Here is a 23,851-nt window from a genome sequence, read left to right on the forward strand (position 1 = left end):
AATTGTAGATTTTAACAAACAAAAAAACCAAAAATGTGTCGCTTGAGGGGAAATCGTCGGGAATCTTCGCGGCCGCTCGGGTGTGACTAATCAGTGACAGATCGACAACTCAGCACAGCTGCTTATTTAATTTCCCAAAATGGCAACCGGCATGCTGACCTTTTACACAGATTCCAAGCGCGGAACATCTGTAAGCCGCCTCCCCTTTTTTGTTTTTTTCTTCGTCATATAGAAGAGGATGGAGAGATGAACAAAGATGCAAGAACAAAAGTGCGAGAACACGCGTTCATTTCTGACAACCATTTTTGGTGAAGAGTGAACATTTATTATCGAATGTCTTCTTTCAAGATGCGTAAAAGAGATCACCGCTCGGACTCAGGAACACTTCCGAAAACCAACGTCAGGAAATAAAGTTGAGCGCTAGATTTTGACGCACAACTTCAATCGCTACTGAGGAACGCAAAAGCCATTTATCAACAACAAACAGAAACGCTTCTGACGGCTCTCGGCTCGAGCTCATTTAAGACGGACCGATGCGAAGCGGAAAAACCTTTTGTGGTCTGACGAGTCCACACTAGAAATTGTTTTTGGAAATTGTGCCACGCAAGCGACACCTTTCTGCTTATTTCGACAAGAAAATGCCAAAGCACATTCCGCACGTGTGACGACGGCGGGCGTAAAAGTGGGCGGGGACTCGACTGGCCCGCCGGCAGTCCGGACCCGTCTCCGGTTGAAAATGGGTGGCACATGATGACGTTGTTGAGTTGAGCTAACGTAGCGAAAAACATGACCATGTCCTTCTTGGGGGACGCGTTGCAGCCATAAAATTCAAAGTTCATGATTGAAAGTGAAGTCCAAAGTCATTTGTGATACTGCATAAAGAATTCTACCCCCCCCCCCCAATATGCAGATATGCAAATTTGCCCTCATTATGATGACGCAAGCTCAGAGCTCATCCTGAGAGTGGGCTGACGTTTCCCGGAGCACGTCGCCAAGATCTCAAAGGAGCGGCTTCAGAACAACGTCGTCAATGTCCTCGAGCGACCCGACCGAAGCGCAGACTCGAATCGCATCGGCCGACATCTGGGGGGAGATCCACAAATGGCGCTCGGGCGACGCTTCCCGTGCGACCCTCAGCGAGCTCGTGAAGTCTTGCAAAGAGGAAGTTAATCAGAGGCACTTGGAAAAGGTGCCAAGGGTGTCCCGATTCTCATTTAGTGTGAGTTTAGCTCATTTTGAAATTCCAAGATTATGAGAAGCAGCGTAGGCACATTAAGTCCGTTTCTAATTTGGAAATCTCCCCCTCGAAAAGATCAAAACAAATCCAATTGAGACGCTCATTTCAATCGCAAAAACTTGACATTCCAACAAGGGTGTGTAGACTTTTACATAACACGAGACAACTCAAATTTGGAATCAGTGCAAAAAAGAATGACGCAAAGTTGACTTGCATCTCTACAGAAGTGGATCGATTCGGGTCAGCGAAAAAAATCAAAACTAAATGTGACTTAAAAGTGGGAAATTGAAGAATAACGTCAGAATCCTTCCAAGCTTTTTTTCCCTTTCACTGGCTCTAATCCTCGTCCATACAAAAAACAAAAAGCCAAAATGTGATGGCCAATCTTCTTTCCACCTCCATTGGTTTCCCTCTGAAGGTCTTCTGAGGCAATACAGCTCACGACTGCCCCCTAGCGGCAGAAAACGTGCACGACAAAACAATCTCGATCAAATAAACGCTCAAACAGCTTTCAGGTGGTACGAGTGCACGGAGTAGTGCGCAGATTTGCCTCTCTAGTCACTTTGAGCAATAGTGCTATGCAAAAGTTTTACTCGTGTTCACAAATTTCATTCGGTCCAGTGCCACATTGTTTCCGCCATCTTGAATTTGAGGCCGGCTCGCGAGCCGAGCCTCCCAGCTGGCAGGAAGCAGAAAAGTACACAATGTCCAAATTGTGGAAGCGTCTCCACCTCAGCGGCGGCGTTCCCTCTTTTAGCGTGTTGCGTATTCACCCGAGACTGCGAAACCATCACGAAGCACTCAGGCATCGTTTTTCTTGGCCATTCTCACGAGCTCGTTTGGAAACCAAGCGACCCGCCAGATCTCTTGGGATGATTCTATTCCCTCCGCGAAAAACAAGACGGGACTTTTTCCAAAGTCGAAGGGAGATCCCATGCTTGGAATCACGCAAAACCATTTTGGGTTGCGCAAGTGACTCAAGGAACTTTTCTCTATTTTTTGATTTTTTTTTTCATGGCCCGCTTCCCGCAAACTAATTGAACTCCTTCGGAAACTTTTGAGCAAACATTTCAAGGCGAGAATGTCGCTCATCGTGATGATCCAAAAGCGTCGAGGATCTTTTTTGCAATTAAAGAAAGTCGTCGTCGTCGTCGGTTCGTGCATTTGACGGCACGCTGAGTGTGTGACCTCTGACCTCTGACCATCCGCTCATTTGGCTCATTAATCTCCACCATCGGCGTTCATCTCGCCAACGCGGACTCGGAATTGCCGTCGAGCGGCCCCGGAACGTAACGTTCGTTTTGTTCTGGTGAAATCGCCTTTTGCCGACGGGAACGCTGCGGAGAGAGGCGGAACTTCCAGAAGCTCAACCGATAATCGAGCACGCCGCCGTTCAGATTGCGAGCGGACGCAAGACGCTCCCGCCGGCCCGCCTTGAGTTGGCCGAAAGGCACCCGAACGACTCTCAGACGTGGAAAAAGAAAATTGCCGTCCGACGAGACAAAGATTGAGCCCTCGGTGAGGAGGTTGGAGGAAAGCGGGCCGCGCTCGTCATCCGACCGTCACGAGAGCGAAACATCGCGGTGGCGAAAACGTGAAGTTTAGGCACCACCAAGGGAAAGACGTGAACGCAGACATCCGGAAGGAAAATCTGCCCCCGAGTCGTCGGTTGACCTTCCGACGGGTCGAGGACTCGAACCAAAACGGCAAGGACGATGTCGTGGCGATTCAGGACAAGTTTGCCAATGTCCTTGAGCGCCAAGCGAGCGAACGTCTCCGCGGCGATGGGGAAACGGGCTTGCGAGGTGCCGCCAACGGGAGGGCGCAAAACGCTTTGAGCCTTCACACACTTGAAATCCTTTGGGCAGAAAATTTGGGCCGGCGAAGCGTTGGCTTCACAAGTGAGCCCGAGCACAAAAAGTTTGGCGACGTGCCTTCTTCTTATTTAATCGGAGCACCGACGTGGCGCCTATCGGCCGACTGCTGGCATGCGGCCGAGCGGCAGGCCAGAGTTGAGCAAGTTTAGTTTTGAAAGCGCTGTTGTGGGCGTGTTGCGCCGTGAAAACGACATTTGGCAGCACGCCGGATGGAGCCTTTGAAAAATAAAGGCCTGTCTTGTTTTCGCGACCTTCGCAAGATGGAGTCTCGCCTTTCGCTCGCTTTTGAAAGCCAATCAGCAGCGCCGAGGCCGAGTTGGCCTTTTTGTGGCCGACCGGCGAGCATTTCTTCCTTTTCGTGCTTATTTTTCCTCATTGCGGTACCTTCGAGTGCCGTTTGATCAGGAGGGATTTTTTTTTTTTTATGCCGCTTTCATGCATTTCCAGAGTCGGTTTTGTGTTTTTTTTTTTTTCCTAACAGGTCAAAATACACAGTCCTTATTTGATGCTTGAAAGCGGAGATTCCCAAGCGCAGAGATTGGGCACATTACCGACACCTCAAAAATGCACCTCGCCTTCGACTCGACCGCCGGAATGGCGCTTTAGAGCGCCTCGTTGTTGGCTGCAAAGAACCAGGAAGGGCTGTCAGAAGCACGATTGAAAAAGATTGACATTCAGTCAGCAAAAGGAGGAGCTGAAATCTTCTTTCGGTGCCACTTAGTGGTCACCAGAGGAATTACATGCAAAATTAAAAACAAAAATTATAAACTGTCAACTTGAAAACTGCCACTGAAGGTTTACTGCATAGAAAGTTTTGTTTATCTTGGCATGTAAAAAATATTCCTTAGCGCAATCATTGTTTGGAGACGGACGACCGCGTTTTCAATTTCTCTTTCCTGTTCACACTTTTGCAACATGTCAATTTTCGCTTGATTAATCCAGCGTCAATCTTCAATTGAGGCACGAGTGAAACACGAACTGGGCTCAACTTGCTTCAATGCTTGGAGGCATTCAGCGTCAAAAACTGGATGACGGATTTGAAGGAGAATAAAAAAAAATGGGAGGGAGGGAGAGGCAGAAGATGTTGCAAAAGGAAGAAGCCGTAATAACCTCCCGAGTTGAGCGTGGGCTCCGTTTGTAAAAGTTGAGGCTCCTGACCCGAGTCGCGGCCCAATTGGGTCGGAGGCTTCGTGACGTTCCCGCTGTGCATCCTGTGAGTCAGCGCGGGAGAAACAAAAAGCTCGATCGTCTCCTGCCAACTTCCACTCGGCTCCTTCAACACGACAAATATCGAAAAGCGATCTTCGTCCACGGCGATTTCAAACACTCACAAGACATTTCATTAGGTACACCTAATTTGGTACCAATGTTCGGTTCGGACTGAGACAGTCGGCGACGTTTTGGTAGTCTGTGCCTTTTTTATTATTCATCTTTTTTCAATAGCGCTCGTCCACATTTGACAAAGATGCCGTTCTGTTTTAAAGATTCCAAAAGCCGGTGCGATGTTTAGGATTTAAAGAAAGGTCGTTAAAACAACAAAGTTAGCGACAAAACTGTATTTGGTGACGTCTGAACTCCCAAATCAAAGATATTGCAAATATGATGTCGAGGAGGGGCAAAGTCACCCTCGAGGAAGAGTCAAGTAGAAGTTGAGGTGATTCGTTGACTAGTCGACTGAACTAGTCGACTTTCTCGCTCATAGTTAAGCAGCGCGTCGCGTTACAACAATATTTCATGAAATATATACTTTTAGGAATCTCGTTTCGGATGAAAACGGAGCCGACGAGTCGCAGTTTTTTTAACGTTGGCTATTGTGGCTCGAGCCCAATTTTTTTTTCCCGTGTAAAATGTTTGCGAACCACATTCTTGGCGATGACGAACTTGCTCTGATTTGGACCACTCGTCGTCGTCCGAAAAAAAAAAAAAAAAACACACACACTGGCCTTGTTCTTATTTGTGCTGTGAAGTTTTATGTCGCCGATAAACATGCCAAGACGCGTTTTGGCTTTGAGTCTGACCTCGGCCAACGTGGACACAAAGGCGAAGGCGGCCTCGATTTGTTGGAGGAAGCGTGACGATGACGACGTCGCTCGTGTTGTTTTTTAATCCCGTTCGTTTGGTCTCAACTTCCCCGCATGAGCGTTTGATTGACGTTTCTTGCAGGCGCTTAACACGTTTGCTGGATTTCCATTTTGTTTCTTGGAAACTCAACACTTTCCAATCGGGTTGAGGTCTGGGGACTGACTAGGCCGCTCCACGTTTGTTTTTGAGCCTTGAGCTCCGGGTTACCTCTCGGCCGCCGCGACATTTGAGTCCATTTCGGTGCCACGTGTTTCTCACTTGTTGCTTTTCGGGCCAGCGATTTTGTCGAAGCGGCGGGTTGTGTTTTCTTGAAGTCTGCAAACGCAAGCAAGGGTTCACGTTAACGTTCAAGATTTCCAAAAGACCGGCAATCGACATTTCTGTCGGGACTGCTCCAGTTTCGGTGTTATTTTTTGATATCCCAACCAAAATAAATTTGTTATCAATTTGTCAACGTTGGCGCTTCCGCCTAAAGTAGGTCAGCAAGAGATGGAAAAATGCAAAGCCATTAATTGTGAAGTACACAAAGTGGAGTTTTGATTTTGTGTAGAACACACGAGCGAAAGTGAGCTGCTTTTTGGTTCAATCAAGCCATTGGAATTTTTCAAGCGCCTCCGGCTGGAATTCAGACGCATTCCTTCATGAATAAAAAAATAAAACAACTGCAACGCGCATCGATGCACAAGAGCATTTTTTTTGTTCTGTTATTAAATAGAAGAGTGTGAGAAGATGCATCATTATGGAAATCCATTTGAGCGTTTATTTGAAATGCTTGGTAAGCATTTTAAAGTCTACGGTCGATATCGTTTGCTCTGCCGTCGAACTTACGAGTTACGTTTTTTTCCACTTATTTGGACAACTATGTCAAAGTTAAGAGGAGCTTTAATCTTTTTGACTTTTTTAAATGCATGTTCAGTGCAGATAATTTTTTTTTTCAGGCCAAAGCAATGAAACTAGTACGTTGGCACCATCTAGTGGAATTTTGGTGTTGTGAGGTTTGCTTCGTTGAAAGATTTTTTTTTGGTGAGCATTGCAGATGTTCTGTTTGTTGTAAGTTTTCTTTTTTCTGGTATTGTACTTTAAAACGTGAAAGCGCGTGGCTGCTTGTTTCACGCTCGTACTTCGAAACGAAAGTCCTTGGAGCATGTCAGACATGTCAAATGTTTCAAATTGTGAAGAAGTTGCATTTCTAACATTGAAAATGATGACCTAAATAAGCAGAAATCACGAGTCCAAGAACGACTCGACAAATTAAAAACAAAATGGTGACCTCTACTGGGGAGGAAGGGAACTGCAGTCAGTACCGATAAAAAAAAAATTCTCCCTAAACGTTCACATTTTTAAGTATCGCGTAAATGTGTTTAATGTTGACTTCCACAGACTCAACACGGTCATATTGGGAATGCAGACGTTCAATTCTTCTCACGCACACAACACAATTTCAAGCAACAAAGCTATTTTTTTTATAGTATCCAATTGAAATTGGCAATTTGATAATTGAGACAAATCATATCAAGTAGCAACTGTGTGTAGTCCTGCTCAAAGAAATCATCCCCGCAACCCATCCAAAAGCCTGGAAAGGAAGCAAGCCGAGCGAGTTTTCAACCGGCCAGTGAATGAATTGGATTTACGTCAACTATTTGGCCACACTGTCAGCAGCTCAAGAGCAATGCAAAGCACCGCAGATTTCTATTTCGACCTTGAACACAAATGACACCACGCATTTTGAAGATTCCAAAAGCTAACATGTTTCCAACTAAGAGCTTCGACGACTGTTATATTTGCAGATTATTTCTCGTATACGACTTCTATCGTAAGCAGGGCCAGGAAATGAAACAAAGGCTTGAACGTGTTTCTCTCAATGACCACATTTATTTGAAAAACATTTTAACAAGCGAGATGTTAGCCTTGGCGTGTGAAACCTGACTTGAGTCATGTGCTCCACAGCGTCAGGTCAGCACCACGACCTCAGTGGGCTCTGTGAGGGGACGAAAAAGAGCGGTCAGAACATCAACTGCTACTTGAGACCAATCGCATTAAAATACGGCTCGAGTGAGTCTATAAGCGAGCGGGGCGAAACGCCAACCGCTAGAAAACGACATCGACTGTGCATGTTGCGTTGAGCTCACCTATCGCAGCCTCCTGGCTTCTCTTTCAGACTCCAGAAGTGTCAGCACATCTCCTTCCCTGACTGGGCCCTTCACGTTCCTGATGATTGAACGGTTGCTGTCGTCCATGAACTCAACACGGACCTACGGGGAACATGGCACATTCATTCTTTGAGACCCAAAATTTGACTTTTGGATGAGGGACTTCCAACAAGGGATCATCTGGTGGAAATTAACCAATTTATTTATTTTTTTTTTTTGTTCATGCAGCGATGCCGCTGCCATAGAGTATTGAGCAGAATATGTTCCTTAGCTCAGTAAGGATCAATAAACACTGACAAAGTACTGTGCACACTTAATGTATTTTAGCAGTTCTTGAAAAACTATGTCTAGGGTTGGACAAATTTATTTGACATAAGGCCACATTTGACAGCAAAACAAAATACATATGGCTTTGTTTTAAAGATGAGAATCGAGTATCGAAACATTACAAAAAAAGTATGCCGTACAGTTAATCAAACATTGTTTTGTGATTCATTCATTGATGGAACGGGCAGATGATTACATCCTTTTACCGAAGGTCCATTTTAAAATCTCAACACATTCTTTTTAATAAATTTTTGATAAGCAAAGACAAATACAATTGACACTGTCACAAGCAGGCAATTAGTCATCCAAACAAGCACTGGACTATTTAGTACTCCTTTCTGAATATATTTATCAATGGCAGACATTCGTGAATTTTCATCAGACGATATTCAAGTGCAGAAAATAGTTGAACCGACATATTAGCTTAATCACACGGTAGCATACCTGTGTACATTGTCCCTGGGAGCCAGTTCTTCCAAGCACCCTGGTCACCTGAAACAAAAAAAGGTTCATTATGGCATGAATAACAAAAAAAGGGAGAAAAAACGGAGAGCAGGCGCCAACAAGGACGTTTAAAAATGTTAGCTTAGCTTCCAAGGTTAGCATCGGGACAGACGGGCCTCCGTAACGGAAAGGCGAGTCGAGAGGAGCCGATGACTAATCCGGTAAAACGGTGTCGTTTAACTCCAACATTTCGGTTTGTTGTAGGACATAACGTTCCATTTTTTATATATAGTAGCGTCAAATGGATAATAAAGTTAAATTGAGCTTTTCTTACTCTTGCGAGCTTGATCGGCTGCACGCGGCTGGCGTCCATGTTGGTAGCTTCGATCGGAAAGGAAGTCACAGGAAAAGCGGAAGTAGATTACCACAACGGTGAGGATTTCGTTTAAAGTTTGACATTTAAATATTTACAGTTTTTATTGTTTATTTGTTTGTATATGTGAGAACTTACTGTAAAATAAAAACACAGTAAAACAATAAAAGGCGATGAAACTGTGGACCGTACCATCATACAGTACACTAGTTCACCTGAGGGGGGTGCACTTGTACTCTCTTCCGTACAACCCAATGTAAGAGATTGCCCGACAATTTAAAATAAAAATGAGTGCATAAAGATTAGAGTAAAAAAAAATCGTAAAACACCACGTCAACCCCACATTATATACTTTGTTGACATAAAGTGTATAAAGCTTACTTGAATACATTTGCCAACTTTTTTTCATTTAATACATGTTTTCTTTGCTTCATATCACAATGCAATGTTCAGCTTTACATTTCAAAACTACGGCAGACACTGTCATTAGAATGCTTGGAATTCATACTTAAAAAAGTCTGAAATTGAACCCTGTTGAAACATCAGTTTTTTTTTAGATATAACAAAAAATAGACCAAAAGTCCATTCACTTTTTTTTTTTTTTTTAAACATACTTTTTCACTATCAGGTTACGCTGATGGCCTGGAAGCGCTCGGGGAGCCATCACTTCTGCTGCAAAATGTGACAACAAAAAATGACAGCAAAACATTCTAAAAATGAGGTGAAGCTGAGGTGCTTTAAATGGTGCCAGTCGTGTGCTGATTCTCATCACGCAAAACTGATCGCTTCATTTTGAACACATCTGCACTCGTGAACTATCACAATTGATTTTGACTTCCCCTCTAGAAAGGATTTGATTTTTATTTATTATTTCTAATTGAGCTGTACAGTTAATGTAGGGACACGTATTGAAATAATTCCTTTTTTCGTCGGTCAGTCTTTTTTTCCAACAAGGGTGTGCAGACTTTGAATGTACTAAAATGTTTTGTAATCGCTCAACCGCTTCAGTTTGATGGACTCGGTCTGAAAGGTATTCATATTCGTTTGTCTTTGTGGTCGACAGTAGTGTCGAATTTCCCCTCAACCAATTTAGGATGATGTCAAATAAAACATTTTGTAATATTAAATTTATAGTCCATATAAAAAATTTTATATGATAACATTTTAGTTTTAGACTCTCGTAACTTCAATTCCATTTAATTGGACGAGCGTCTTCCAATATATTTTTTACCTTTCTTTTTGACTTTTGGAAATAAAACCGATTCCTAGCAAATATTACAATGTGTTTTTGAGAAACATATTTGATTCAAAGTTTGGAGCAGGATGGCTTGCCTTTAGCATTCGTCGTCGTCGTCGGAGCTCCAAGCCTTAAATCACAAGACTAATCCCTGCGAACGGTATTTTTAACTTGCGTTTGGACACAGAAAGAGCAGCAATAGGATTAGTGAATCAGTGAGGCGGCTCAATCCCCAACTCATGCCGCTGATCTTCGTGCACGCGGAGACATTTTCAACCCTTCAGCGTCCGCTTTGGACGGCGACTCTCTGGATGATGATGGCGCTGGCCGCCCACTGACTTCTTGATTTTTGTCGGCTTGACGTTGCGGTGAGGCGCGGCCGCGATGGAGGCAATAAAACCCAAACTGAAAGTGCTGAAGAAGCGTCGCTCCAGTCTTTTTGTCACGGTCAAACGGGACAAGAGCTTTTCGCAAAGCATCGAGGAGCAAGAGAGCGAATTTCCGTTTTCTCAGGACAGCTCGGTCAAGTTATGGACCTCCATGGACAACCTGGACACGCCCGACGGCCCGAAAGCGCCGAGCCAAGACGCTTCAAAACGGAGGAAGGCCAACATGGTGAACCTCAACGTGGGCGGGAAAGTCTTTCACATCCCCAAACATCTGGTCCTGCGACACCCCAAAACCCGGATCGGCATCCTGGCCCTGTGCGAAGACCCGGCCAAGCGTCTGACGCTGTGCGACGATTACAACGTCGGCAACGACCAGTTCTTCTTCGACAGGGACCCGACCTTTTTCCACTACATCTTCCACTATTACTGCAGCAACGTCTTGTGGGTGATGGACAGTCTCTGTCCCGTCAACTTTGAAGAAGAGATGGCTTTTTGGGGGCTGAAACTCAAGGACACGCCGAGGTACGGTATTCTTTCAATTCAATTCTCCGCGATGGCCAAACGGGACGCCTTTCGGCGATGGAGCGCATAAGAATGTCTTTGCGTATTTCTCCAGGACGTCGTTCCTAAATTGTGCGCGTCCGTTCCAAAACGTCGAGCGGGTTGCTCTTTGAAGGCTCGCGTGAAACGGTAAACGGGTTTTGTGTGGATTTTGTGTCAGGTGCTGCCGCATTCTGTTTGAGGAGAAGGTGGACGACATCCGCGACCAACTGAAGGTGAACCAGGAGCTGATCGACGAGATCAAGCCCCACCAGGACGACGAGGGCTACAAGAGCATGTTCCTCGGCGGCTTGCGCAAGATTCTCTGGGACCTGATGGAGAACCCGTACTCGTCCATGTCGGCCAAAGCCTTCGCCGTCTTCTCCAGTCTCTTTGTGCTCATCTCCATCGTTTCCATGACGATGAACACGGTCAAAGAGCTCCGGCAATACAAACTGGCGGGCAAGACCTACATGGAGTGGGTGGAGATCAGCTCCATCCTCTTCTTCACCTTGGAGTACTTCTTGCGCTTGCTCACCACGTCCGACATCAAACATTTTGTCAAGAGCGCGCTCAACTTTGTGGACATCGTGGCCGTCATGCCCTACTTCGTCCAGATCATGTTTGAGACCTTTGTGATCGATTCGGAGGACATGAGCGCGCAGGAAGATCTGAAGGCCATGGCGAGGGTCAGCAAAGTCAGCAAGGTGCTCAAAGTCATCAAGCTCATGCGCATCTTTCGGATCCTCAAGCTGGCCCGCCACTCCACCGGCATGAGGGCCTTTGGCTTCACCATCCGACAATGTTCCGAGCAGGTAGGAACCGCAACTGCGGAACGATGAAATATATCAAGTTTCTTCCGCAGCCGAAATTCGCATGCCACGAAACGGGCCCGCATTTCACAGCGAGACAATTTGCGAAGGTTCTCTTCACGCTTTCAGAATCAGAATCAGAAATGCCTTAATTGTCATCGTACTCAAGTGTGCAACGAGATTAGAGAGCTCCCCTCTCCGGTGCAATACGACAAGAATTCAGATAAATATATCAATTAGATAAATATTCAGACATTTCCCATGAGATCGGGTACAATATGTGCCGTCATGTGGTTATGATTAGCATGGATCGGAATTGATTGAAAGTGAATACAAAAAAAGAAACTTTTTTAGGAGCGGAATGTTTGTCTTTCACTCCAAAAGCCTTTGCGGCATATCGAAATGCCAAATAGAAAGATTAAGAAGAAGGCCGATTTCATTTTATGACTTCAGCGGAACAAAAGTCGAGCACAAACAGAAAAATGACGATAAAATCATTCTTGTCGCTCGGCTTTCGCTTGTTGAACATGTTGAGATTCCACCAATGCATTGTTCCAATTGCAGTATTTTGGAAAAAAAGTTGACCTTTCTGACGGTGTGGTTACGTTTTAGGTGTGTTGTTTGTTTCTCTTCATTGCGATGGGCATCTTCACCTTCTCCGCTCTGATGCATTCGGTGGAGGTGGACCAACCTGGAACGCCTTTCAGCAGCATCCCGGACGCGTGGTGGTGGGCGGCGGTAAGGAGCGCTAACGTCTTGATTTTGCGCACCTCAACAAAATTGGATGGCGCGTTTGAAAGCACGCCATTTTGAAATGAAATCCAAAAAGAATCCAATGTCAACAAACGTTTCGAGTCCCCGACGTGGCCACGTGTCATCCCTTTTGTCGACGTCGCTCGAGTCGTCGCGTTTGGGCTGTTGCAGCCACGCCCACTTTCCTTTATGGATCCGGTGGCAGCTGTCGACTTTTGTCGTGCGTCTCTAATCCGCCGTGAAACGATTTGCCGTCACTCATTGATTACATTTGAAGGCATTTGCAACTCTTAATAAAAATAAAAATAAAAAAAACACAATCAACTCGGCAACTTGTCGATCATCAACTTAATTCCTCATTATTTTCAACTCTTTTTTTCATTTAAAATTCTCTGCATGTTGGGATCTTAACAGTAAATCTGATTTCTGTCGTCGTCCATGAAAGTGGTCTGATTATTTTTGGATCCACTTGAATCGCTTTTACTTTGGAAAATGTTGATCGACATTTTTGCTTATTTTCTGACATGTTATGAAACCGAACTGAATCATAATAAATTCATGTTTGTGATTTCAAATCATGTGTTTTTCATAAACACGTCACAAAACGCTGATTTTAAGAATCTATTTGCTTCTTCTAGCTCATCACGTTTTTGAGACATTTAAAAAAATAATTAAGTTTGACTCATAAAAGCTTGCGCAATATACATTTTAGTATGTGTCATTTTTAGGGGTGTTTCAAAAAAGACATTTTGCTGAACCTAACCTTTAATGCATGAACATTATTAAATATATGACATATTATATAAAGATAAAGATAAAGATGTCCTTTACTAGTCCCACAAGGGGGAAATTTGAGGTGTTACAGCAGCAAAGATCACAAATCACATATCATTGATTTTTCATCATTATAAAAAATTCTAGAAATGTTTTCTTACATCTTTGAGTAAAAAACATTCAAAAGTGAAGAGCCGACAAAGTCAATGTGATCCCCAAAGACAAATTCAAGTTTAAAAGGGTTCAAAGGCAGCAATTTCACATGAAGCATAAAAAGTTCGGCACCAAATTTTGAGCTCTTTGGGTAGGACAGGAGTTCTCCAAATTTGTACAAAAAAATTCTTAGAGCAAAAAACAAGTGTGTGACCTTTGATAAATAAAAAATTTGATTTGCGGTGATTGGTTGCGTTAACAATCGACGTTTAAATCGTTTTCTCTTCTATTTTGTCTCGTTGCCCTGATTTTGTGACGTGTTACTGGATTCAAAATATAATGAGCATCTTCTTCTATTATTTCGTAACCGCCTGAACGTAATCAACTGAAAAATACATTTTATTTCATCAAGTGTGTGCTCATAAAACAAACAAAAAAAAATATTTGGATTCAAGAAGACAATTGCTGAAAACGTGACAAGGTGAGAACTAAGTAGCACACCGTTGAGAATTTTTTTTTTTTTGGGGGGGGGGACATTTATTCAAATTGAGCTAGATGACATTTCTTTTCGCTTTGCAGGATTTGAAAGTTTTTCTGCTCTTTGTCTAGGTGAGCATCTCCACTGTCGGCTACGGCGACGTGGTCCCCATCTCCTATCTGGGCCGCTGCGTGGCCTTTGGCTGCATCTCGTTCGGCATCATCCTCAACGGCATGCCCATCTCCATTCTCTTCAACAAATTCTCCGACTACTACGCCAAACTCAAGGAGCAAGAGTACACCTTTTCCAACACGGAGCGCACCTTCCAGCTCAGGAGACGTGTGCAGAACAAGTGCAACAGCTGCTTGCAACCTCAGGCCGAGGACTCCGACGATGACCTCCACTATCGGCCCAGCGGAAGGCAGACGTCTTTCGAGGGCGAAGAGTAAAAACAAAAAAAAACCCGACAAACTGCCAGATTGCAACCTCACCAACCTGAAATGGCCTTAAATGCTTAAGTAGAAGGATACATTATGAACAACACATATATATATATATATACACGTAAGTAATAGGAATAATAATAAAGTACAAAAGTAAAGTATTTGGAAAAAATGATATTAAAAATACCTGAAAAATAGTACAGAAATCTCTTAGTCCCTTCCCCCATTTTTGACTTGAGGGTCACAAGAAAATTGTCTCTCACTGTCTAATATTGTGATTAGATATAAATATCAGCAACAATTACGGTACAAGGTAAGATAAGCAGCTCGGATCATGGATGGACGGAAGCACTGCATTTGTGGCAGTCGCGCCATACTTGCATTTGTACATCAAAGTGGGAGTGGAAGAGCAGCAGTGTGCGCGCGTGCGCGTGCGTGTGTCAGCAGCCGTCAAGTCTAACAGTTTAATTTTTGTTGTCAAGGATTACTGGGATTTGCACTTGCACCTCCTTCCTGGCCAGACAAGGACAAAGCGTCATCATGAGCTGTGCTATTCTAGTAGCACACAACAAGTGCCTGATCAGATTCCAATATTCCGTTTCGCATTTTTTTTCTTTGCAGGGATCGTTGAAACTGCTCAAGTTATGAAACTTTTCTTGATATATTTCTGGTAAATGAGACGGCTGATGTGTAAGTAGTTGGCGTAATGCCAACGTTCTTTAAGCAGTAGTTGGTGTTGAGGTGCCAAAAGTGAGTTGGGTCAACACCTTGCGATCTGTGCTGCTGGCTGCGGAACGTCCTCTCATAAGTTCATTAAGCCACTTAGGGAGCCCGACAACACAAAGTGTCATTGAGGAAAGATGCAAGAGCATCTGCTCGTCAAATGGCCCGCTCTCATAGACAACATCAAGAACGGACGCCTCGCAAATTGGAGTCGATGAGTGCATTTCGTCACGATCTGTATTTTGTTTCCACCTGTGCAACCCGGTCCCTTGTGTGTTTTGCAATCAGCTCGAAGCACTTAAAAAAAAGGTTACAGAAGTAAAATGTTCGCATGTTGGGCCTCATCTTATCATCTTACATCGCCAGAGGAACTGTTTGCTGTTCTGCCAGTAAAACTCACCGGACCGTCCGAGAGTTGTGTCGTGGCATCATCATCATCATTGCCCCCACTCGCCTTCAACACCACACAACAAAGCCCACGAAAATATGTTGAACGGGTCTCCATTCGTCTCAACGCAGCATTTGGATTCATATTGTGTTGGTGGAATATTGAGTTAAGTGGCAAAATCTGCCCATTTGATCCATCTGAGGGGGCGGCCATTTTGTCTTGTCCGTTGACTGAAAATGACGTCACAGTTGCTCAGGTTATGACCAATCACGGTTTACCTTTTTTCAGAAGCTGAGCCATGATTGGCTGTTACCTGTTACAGAACAACGGTGATGTCATTTTCAGTCGACAGCAAGTGGCAACAGGGTTAACTCCTAAGATGGTTAAAAACGGGTGCTTTTTGCTGCTTTATTCATATTATTAACACGCTATTAATCAGAATGTCAAGTTAAGACTAGAGGGGCTGCAAAGAACCAATTATTGACGACCCCTTTTAAAGTAATGACATTGAATTGACACTTCTTCTCTTACGAGAGTATTTCTTTAAAATACAATCAACTGTACTTATTTAAGCGTGTGATTGGAGTAAAACCAAATAGTCTGCTTCTGCAGTTTCCCTGTTAACCAGCAGGGTGTGCTATTATTCGAACTAGAACAAGCCATCCGATGCCAATTAAAGCGGTTTCCATCTGATTTGCAGTATAAAAATAAAACGATAATCGACCACACATCCTTCGTGTTGGTTTTGTCCAGTGTGTTATTGCAAAGCTTCCACTCACATCATGTCATCTTTTATTATCCTCGAGACAAAGACGGCAAATGAGTCCAAAAGAGGATCCATGGCACTGACCCATCAACCCCACCGTTACCCTCATGTGGTCAAATGAGTTAAAAAAAAAAAAAAGGGGGGGAACACATTATTTTTGTTGGATTCAAAATTTTTATTAGAACAATTTTAACGAGTTTATGACATCACCTCCGTTTATACGCAGCGTCCACAAGCGACCTTGTGAAAATGATCATCAAAATGTGGCGCCATTTTCAGGCTAGCAACACAGAAAACACAGTCGGGTGTAAAAGTAGTGCTTTGGCGTCATCTTGTGGCAACGTGGTGCACTGCCAACTATTTGAAGTGAGGCTCAAGCACCTGTTGCGAATTTTGCCGTTCAGATCGATGCAAAAAAAATAGAGGCACCTTTTGAGATATCATTTCAATTTATTCTGTACTTCAAAACATCTTTCCCTATTAAAATGAATGGAAACGCCATTGATCGGGCTTCCCGCCCCAAAAACTTTTGCCATGTGTATTTTGATCAGGAAAAATAGTATTCTATTAAATGTTGTTATAACATACAATAATGATACAAAAAATAAAGCAAAACGATTTGTTGGAGTTGCACGCTCAAGTCTCAGAAGATGACTTGTGGACGGAAGTGTTTCTGCCTGGTGGCGTTGTGACTCATGCCCATCTTCAGCATCCACTTGGACTTCATCTTCTGCACGTACTGCATGTCACGAGCAGCGTGACGCGCGCCGCTCACACCTAACGGACAACCCAGCCCTGATTGGTCACGGGATCAAACAGAATCAAGAGGCAGAGAAGGTCCCCTACCATATGGACTTGAGTATATTGTAAGATCTGGATTGGATGTGTTGCTGCTTTGTGTGTGACATGGCAGCAGGAGTTTGAAGTTATAGAATCACCGTATCCTCGATGCTAATTTCCGTTAGCCGGCCAATCACTTTTCGCGTTATGGTAGCAATAAGCTATCAGAATTTAGAAAAAAAATTAAGAGCATTCAGAATGATTTTCAAATGTGACGTCAAAGTTAATGTGGGTGTTCCACAAGGTTCTGCCCTCAGCCCCTTCTTGATTTGTTTGTCGACAATTTACAAATATTTGCATAAACAATGTTTTAACTGTAATTTAGAACAATGACTTTGCATTTTTTTGTTTTTAATTACTATAATGCCTTTAAAGCAGTGTTGGATCGAGGATCTTAAAAAAAAATAATAATAAATAAGGCAAAAACAGACCCCATTTGGCCAAAAGAGGGAAGGATATAGTCTCAGGACAGGATTTTTTTTGTGTGTTTGTTGCATACCTGCGTCGCCGCCCCATCCGAGCGCTTTGTATTGGCACAGCACACGTCCCACCGCATTCCTGTTGTGGCTCAGGGCCAGCGTCCTTTCGGTTCCGAAGCGTTGCTTGTAGTACCGCATGAGGGAACGGTGGCCGATCCTGGCGCCTGAAAAAAGGAAATAGAGTTATTAGTTAGGTAGTTTATGGCTCATGGTATTTTAAAAAGAAAAAATATGAGCACTTTCATTTTGATGCTAGAAGCTGACGTGATAAAAAAAAAAAAAAAACCTGACGTGAGCGGCATCATCACGCTCAACTTCTACGAGCAAGTTCAGGCACTCCGTGCCGCTCACCTGACGGGAGCGTGAGCTCCATTGTCTCGTCGTCGTATTGAATGTTCTTTTCGTCGGGAAGCTCGTCGTCGTCGTCGTGGTCGTCGTCGTGGTGGGTCCCCGCCTCTCTGTCTGGGTAGCTGCTCCTGTTACAAAATAAAGCACGAAAAATGGAATTGTTGACGAATTCAAAATCCTTCCCTCATTTCGCTTACTTTTTCGGAGCTTGGAAGGATTGCAAGTGAGTGAAACATTTCGGACTCACTCGTTCCTGATTCCTCAATCGCGACGACATTTTTTACAAATAAGCGAGTTTTCCACATGTAACGGGTTCTTCAAATACAGAAATGAATCAGCAAAAAGGTGAATTTGCAAATGCCACAACAGCAACAGGTGACGGCTGCTGTAAAAATCTTTATGTGGAGAGAGCACGCGTTCCCGCCTGCCTAATCAATCAATACAAGACATTTTCGGGTTTAGGAACTCGCCCGGTCCTCGTAAAGGTTTTGGTCACGAGCGACTTCATCTGGGACGGTTACCTGAAGTCGTAAAAGTCGGCAAACTCCAGCGCGGCGTCCCCATCGGTGAAGAGCTTGCAGTGACTTTTGTCCGTCATGTGACTCTGCACGGCTTCTGTCGAGTAAAAGGAGCGCCCCTTCTCGTTGCACCACAGGCACACGTTCCCCGCGCCCACCTTCTCGCCTAACCGACGACAACAACACAAAAACAAAGAAATGGCGTCAAATTTCATTCGCCCAAAATGACGACGCCCGGTTCCAATTTGTTCAAACATCTGCAAGACTGACCCGCCAAATTCGGCGGCTTTACACAAAACGCAGAACTGAGACTTACCGAGGTAGCGGACCAGACCGCGAAGGTCCGCCAGGTACTGAAGGTCCGGGATGAAGAAGCTGTGGACGGTCGTCATGTGAGCGACGTTGCGCAACAGCGACTTGGAATGATGCGAGCAAAACAGGCAGTCGGTGACGGCGATGGAACCGGCGAGGGCGGTGACGGCGGGCCGCTGCGGGTCGGACCAAGCGGTCGAGTCTCGTTCCTCCGTGGTCTCATCTTCATTTTCCTCCTCCTCGTCCTCATCAACCTCTTCAAAATCTTCATCCATGTCCTCCCACTCCTCTGCAGGTTGAGGACAGTTTGTGATTTAGTTCTTTCTTTTTTTTTTTTTAACAACAGTTTTAATTAGCTTTGACAGTGGGTTTCTTAGGTTTCATCATTCTGTTTTCATTAGTTATTATTATTTTTTTTTACACAAAGTATTTTACAATTGCAAGACAAAAAAGTTGTAGTCACGCTCAGTATTGTGTAATAATGTAAACTACAATTCCCAAATGACCTTTCTTATAATACCGAAATAAATACATTCAAAATGAACTCGGAATTGACAAGGACTAAAACTAAGGACATTTTCACTCTTATTCTAGATTGTTTTCTAATTGGAGTTTCAGTTATCGTTTTTAAAGCATTTTATTTTGTGAACAAAAATGTCATTTCAAAAATAGTTATTCACAAGTTTTTGTTAAATACTACCCTTGCTCCTCTGATGGCGTGACATCACAACACACAATTTCTGTACATCGCAAACGATGCTGTATTGTTTGAAAACTTGAAAGTGCGACCGAACCTTCCTCGGCGGCGGGCCCTTCCTCGTGTTCTCTCCGCTTGGCCTGCTCCACCAGCCACACGAGTCGCGGAGCTTTTTCCGGCTTGCTCCTTGCTGGCGCCTCCTCCCGACCCGTCCTGGGCCGCCCGGCGCTCCGCTGCTCCTTGAGGGCCTGCTGCAGAGCCTCGTTCCTGGCGTCTCGGTCGGCCTTGTCTTCGCCGCCGAGCCCTTTTTCCAGATTCTTCTGCTTGAGCTTTTCCACCTGCTGGCGGGCGGCGTGCAGGGCGCGGCGCTCGGCCTGCCGGTGGCGCTGCGACCGCAGGTGGTTGCCGAAGGCGTTGGCGCTGGAGAACTTTTTGTTGCAGATGACGCAGGTCTCGGTGGTGTCGTTCAGCTGGCGCTCGGCGGCGGTGCGCTGCGACAGGACGCGCTCCTGGAAGTTTTCGGCGCTGACGGGCGCCATGTCGGCAACCTTGCGCTTCAGGTTGTAGCGGTGCCAGTCGCTCTTGTAGTGGGCGCGCTGCACGTCGCCGTCGGAGAACGCCACGCGGCAGCTGATGCACGTGTACGACGACATTGTGGCTTGAACACAAAATCAATAAGAGATTACTCACAAAATGTTTGGGATAGGATTGCAAATAAAGATGACCTTCACAATTGATTCCATTTGTTTTAATTGGACAGGAAAACAGTTTGCATCCCTTTATTTGGAAACAGAATAGAATTTCAAATGGACAGTGTAGAAAATGCACAAACAAATTGGTCATGAGCCAGTTCCTGGTTCTACCCATAACAACATTGGGCAGGCTTTGAAGCGAACATGCACTTTAAGATTTGTAGGTGAACTTTGTGTGAACAAACTGGAATTTTAAGGTTTAAGAAATAAAAACAAATCATCAAAATGAATGGGAAATTTCTAATACTGACAATAACGGATTCTATTTACAAACTTTGTGAAGTATAAGGAACAAAACAAATTCATAGCATACGTGCAATACAAAACATCTTAACACATTTACAGTATGTCGAAACATTTCTGACTTTTCTGCAGTTGCACAGATTTATACCAGCTTAACATCATTTTGTGCACTTGGCTTCTCAGCCTCAGCAAATGAAATGAAATTAACACCTCGACCTTTTTTTTTATTACCAAAGAAAATGACCGTTGTAACACTTAAACTGCCTTCAAAAGATCGACGTGACATTGCAGGTCGGTCTCATGTTAATTGAGCAATATTTGAGATTTTACACACTGTCAGTCATTGTACATCATCTAAAAAGCTAGCTGATTAAAATAATATCCAATACGATTAGTTTATTAGAATGTTGCATTGTTTATAGCGTGTTTTTTCGTTCGGTCTTGTACTGCCATTTAAATGCGTGCAATTGTGGTTCGCTCGCTTGTTAGCTTAGCCTAGCTTGCGAGCCCTACTCGGACGTCAACAAGTAAAAAAAACAGCAACGTGCAACGATTTAGATTACTTGAGAGTCACACACAAAAAATGTTTAAAATGTTTCTACTTACCTCCTTGGCGTGCCGAATCACCAAAAAAATGAATTATACTTTGAAATCAAGTCGTAAACGTGTTCGGGTCGCTGTCTCGCGAGGGAGGCGTCTGGGTAACCTTTGACCTCGTTCTTCTTCGTTGTTTTCATGTTAAGGCGCCGCTCAAACGCTCGGTGGGTAGTTCAGGTATTGCAACGTCATGTCAACAACAAAGATTTAAAAATAAAAGTTCATTCCGCAGTCAAATGAAATGAAGAATTTTCTAAAAAATATATATAAATAAATAAAATTAATAGATTATTTGAGGAACATACACACTCTAAAAAAACAAAACTTGCATTTTTGGGCGGCTAAAACAATACCATAATTTAAGTTGCAACTAATATAATAATTATCATTTATAGCAACATGTTAGTTGGCACAACTAAGTAAGCACGTTGTGTGCACGAAAATAATTTGCGAAGGTGTTCTCATTTATACCTTTAAGTCGTGGGACAATATGACGATGTAAATTCTTTGTTGAAAACGCAGGAAAGACCACTTTCACGTGAGCACAATTTCAAATATTTTATTGAATTAGTTCATTCAGAATTCTGTCGAAATTGACTGAGCTCCCACAGATTTTTTTATTTTTTTTGGGTTAACAGTGCAGACAATAACAGACTGGTCGCCACATCCGGGCATATACAGAGGGGCATTTTGTATGAATCATCTGCTTTATTATCGTCACATTATATCATGACTCATGCTCCGCTCTTGTCGCTTTGATTGAACTAAAAAGCAAAGATATCCCAGGTGGATCTTGCCTCCCGAGGCCCGCCGGGGGATGCGACCCGAGCGGCTCAGCAGCGCTCGGGGGCCATGGCGTGCAGTCGGGCCGCCTGGCAGCCAGGCGGCGGTGTGAAGACGTTGGGGTCGCTGATGCCCAGCTGCAGGTTGAAGAAACGCATGGACGTGGTGACACTGCTGTTCTTGATGTACGTCTCCTGAACCGGGTAGCAGTCGCGCAGCGTGTACACGCCCACCCACGTTTCATCTGACACACACACAAATACACAACCTTCACATATGAGCCATGGCTTGGACAATTTGGGCTTTTGAGGTACATTTTTCCATACAGTACAAGGCGGTTGAGCACTTCTAATGGAAATACAGAGCAGGTTTAATTTTTGTCCACTCGGGTTCACACAATTTACTGTAGCATCAGTCACTTGAGCGGATGTGGCTTTAAAAAGTGAGGTCTGAACTGGTGAGTGACGTGGGTGTCAGCGAGTGAGTGTGGAGTCGACTGTCAGTTGGCTCTGGCCATCTTGAAAAGAATTCAAATGAAAAGTGTGGTAGTTTGTCATTTTAAATTTTGGTTACTTTTTAATCTGAACTATTTCAATTTTTTTGTTGATGATGACGACGATGAGAAAAGGCGTTTCGGGCTCTCACGTTTGCGTGCGGGCTTCCTGTCGGACCACTCCTGCACCTCCACGTTGTCGCCGGGGCCGCCGATGATGTACTGGTCCTCGAAGGTGGAGTTGTCTGGGATGTCGAAAGGGTCCCAGGCTTCGGGCAGCTCCATTTTGGCGCAATCGCCCGTCTTCTGGTCGATTTGGAACATCAGCCTGCTCTCGTACAAGTAGATGAACTCAAAGTACCTGCAATGACAACAAACGCTTTATGGTCGTCACTACTGCGTACGACCGTCTTTTAAACAAAAATACTGGAATGACGTCATTAAGTCAAATCAGTGGGTGAAGTAGACGGCTGATGACAGACCATATGGAAAGCGCTTTGTCACAGCTCCACCTGTTGTAAAATGCGCCATATAAATATAGTTGTATTGTATTGTATAACATTCAGTGGATGTTGTGCTGCTCCTGGTGTGCATGCCTTGGCCCCCAGGTGGCAGTAGAACGCAAACGCGGATTGAATCACAGATTTGTGCAGCAAATATTTGGATGGGCCATTTTTTTTCTTGGGGTTGCATAAGCTGTTTGTGAATGAGGCCCAATTCAGGGGGGGGGAGCATGCTAATTAAAAATCTAAAATAAAAAAGCCAATCCAAGAAAGATGTGAAGAGCAAAACTTATTTGGAATAATGTCAACCAACCCCCCCCCCCCCCCCCCCCCCCCGGCAAGTCTTTGGTAAACAATCCAAAGTCAAATTGGCACAAAGTCAAGCAAGTTGAGTCTTGCCACATAGCGGCTGCAGAAAACCAGAACGCCTGCAAATAAACGTAATGCATTCAAAAAGATGGATGATTGGATTCTAGAACTACGTAACGCACACTCTACAAGTCCACACTGGGAAAAGTGCGTTCTAAATCAAATGTGCTTTTCTAACCAGTAGTTCGGTTGTTTGCCCGAAAACTAAGTTTTTGGGTGTGCGTGTGATGTGCGCGTTTTGCACCTCTGACACGGCGTGTGCTTCTTGTGCTGCTGCAGCACTCGCAGTCTGTGGTTCTGTCCGTCGTAGGACACCGCGGCCCGGTTGTTCCTGCCCGTGCCGTGGTCGTACACCACCCACCTCCCCTCCCACTGCAGCGGGGCCTGGCAGGGCGACGCTGCGGCCTCCAACGCCTCCACCTCGGCCAGCCGGAGCTGCACCGAGCCCAGCAGCAGCAGCACAAGCGGCACAAACCACACGCCGATCAACTGCTGCATCGTGGCGTCCCTTTTCGTTGTCCACCGAGAATGGAAGACACGCCTGCAGCTCGCAAAAAGATCGCGCGACACGACTTCCGGTTTGGATTTCAGCGTAAAAGTTTTTTTTTTTTTACATATTTAAAAAGACTTTATCATGGATCACATTTTTCTTTTTCAAAATTTATAACCGCTCCCAGGCGTGTGTGTCCCCTGTCAAGCACGAACTATTGAATAATTGACAGAAATTTCTTAACCTCATTTTTGGAGTAATTTCAATCGCAATTGTAACAAAGTGACGTGCATAACATCGAAGACAAAAAACTATTACTATTAATAATTAAATAATTTTCTCAATAAACTTATCCATCCATCCATCCATTATCTGTATCGCTTCTCCTCTTAAAAGCAAAAATAAAATACAATTACAACTATCAATTAAATAAAAATAGATTTAAACAACTATGGCCTTTACGGTCACGTTTTTCGGATTT

At 44.3% G+C, this 23,851-nt stretch overlaps 4 protein-coding genes across 4 annotated transcripts; 1 reads left to right on the top strand and 3 right to left on the bottom strand.

The window, feature by feature from the left end:
• Positions 1–7,048: 7,048 nt before the first annotated feature.
• On the bottom strand, positions 7,049–8,568 carry rps28 (ribosomal protein S28). The gene is made up of 4 exons (XM_088311316.1): positions 8,452–8,568; positions 8,118–8,165; positions 7,326–7,448; positions 7,049–7,174 (listed from the first exon to the last, which is right to left on the bottom strand). Exons 1-3 carry the CDS (start codon positions 8,488–8,490, stop codon positions 7,326–7,328), a joined length of 210 nt encoding a protein of 69 aa, XP_088167442.1. The 5' UTR covers positions 8,491–8,568; the 3' UTR covers positions 7,049–7,174.
• A 1,241-nt stretch (positions 8,569–9,809) lies between these two features.
• LOC148326528 (potassium voltage-gated channel subfamily V member 2) lies at positions 9,810–15,405 on the top strand. The gene is made up of 4 exons (XM_088311315.1): positions 9,810–10,638; positions 10,838–11,471; positions 12,081–12,206; positions 13,758–15,405. Exons 1-4 carry the CDS (start codon positions 10,112–10,114, stop codon positions 14,073–14,075), a joined length of 1,605 nt encoding a protein of 534 aa, XP_088167441.1. The 5' UTR covers positions 9,810–10,111; the 3' UTR covers positions 14,076–15,405.
• Positions 15,406–16,376: 971 nt separating this feature from the next.
• On the bottom strand, positions 16,377–20,884 carry znf622 (zinc finger protein 622). The gene is made up of 7 exons (XM_088310180.1): positions 20,742–20,884; positions 19,238–19,798; positions 18,448–18,732; positions 18,135–18,297; positions 17,617–17,741; positions 17,286–17,429; positions 16,377–16,723 (listed from the first exon to the last, which is right to left on the bottom strand). Exons 2-7 carry the CDS (start codon positions 19,791–19,793, stop codon positions 16,590–16,592), a joined length of 1,407 nt encoding a protein of 468 aa, XP_088166306.1. The 5' UTR covers positions 19,794–19,798; positions 20,742–20,884; the 3' UTR covers positions 16,377–16,589.
• A 391-nt stretch (positions 20,885–21,275) lies between these two features.
• epdr1 (ependymin related 1) lies at positions 21,276–23,439 on the bottom strand. The gene is made up of 3 exons (XM_088310957.1): positions 23,125–23,439; positions 22,161–22,369; positions 21,276–21,759 (listed from the first exon to the last, which is right to left on the bottom strand). Exons 1-3 carry the CDS (start codon positions 23,376–23,378, stop codon positions 21,566–21,568), a joined length of 657 nt encoding a protein of 218 aa, XP_088167083.1. The 5' UTR covers positions 23,379–23,439; the 3' UTR covers positions 21,276–21,565.
• Positions 23,440–23,851: the final 412 nt, after the last annotated feature.

Source organism: Idiotropiscis lumnitzeri, chromosome 12 (assembly GCF_059441095.1).
Source record: "Idiotropiscis lumnitzeri isolate Australia: NSW breed Sydney's pygmy pipehorse chromosome 12, RoL_Ilum_1.0, whole genome shotgun sequence".
NCBI classification, from domain to species: Eukaryota; Metazoa; Chordata; class Actinopteri; order Syngnathiformes; family Syngnathidae; genus Idiotropiscis; species Idiotropiscis lumnitzeri.

Excerpts from the sequence above, each read along its gene's own strand:
- rps28 (XM_088311316.1), bottom strand. The coding sequence starts at position 8,490 with ATGGACGCCAGCCGCGTGCAGCCGATCAAGCTCGCAAGA. Across the intron at positions 8,166-8,451 it reads AGCCGATCAAGCTCGCAAGA|GTGACCAGGGTGCTTGGAAG; the intron begins GTAAGAAAAGCT and ends TTTTTGTTTCAG. Across the intron at positions 7,449-8,117 it reads CCCAGGGACAATGTACACAG|GTCCGTGTTGAGTTCATGGA; the intron begins GTATGCTACCGT and ends TGTTCCCCGTAG.
- LOC148326528 (XM_088311315.1), top strand. The coding sequence starts at position 10,112 with ATGGAGGCAATAAAACCCAAACTGAAAGTGCTGAAGAAGCGTCGCTCC. Across the intron at positions 10,639-10,837 it reads AAACTCAAGGACACGCCGAG|GTGCTGCCGCATTCTGTTTG; the intron begins GTACGGTATTCT and ends ATTTTGTGTCAG. Across the intron at positions 12,207-13,757 it reads ACGCGTGGTGGTGGGCGGCG|GTGAGCATCTCCACTGTCGG; the intron begins GTAAGGAGCGCT and ends CTCTTTGTCTAG.
- znf622 (XM_088310180.1), bottom strand. The coding sequence starts at position 19,793 with ATGTCGTCGTACACGTGCATCAGCTGCCGCGTGGCGTTCTCCGACGGC. Across the intron at positions 18,733-19,237 it reads AGGGCCCGCCGCCGAGGAAG|AGGAGTGGGAGGACATGGAT; the intron begins GTTCGGTCGCAC and ends CTCAACCTGCAG. Across the intron at positions 18,298-18,447 it reads CGGTCTGGTCCGCTACCTCG|GCGAGAAGGTGGGCGCGGGG; the intron begins GTAAGTCTCAGT and ends GTCGTCGGTTAG.
- epdr1 (XM_088310957.1), bottom strand. The coding sequence starts at position 23,378 with ATGCAGCAGTTGATCGGCGTGTGGTTTGTGCCGCTTGTGCTGCTGCTG. Across the intron at positions 22,370-23,124 it reads AAGCACACGCCGTGTCAGAG|GTACTTTGAGTTCATCTACT; the intron begins GTGCAAAACGCG and ends TTGTCATTGCAG. Across the intron at positions 21,760-22,160 it reads CAGGAAGCCCGCACGCAAAC|ATGAAACGTGGGTGGGCGTG; the intron begins GTGAGAGCCCGA and ends TGTGTGTGTCAG.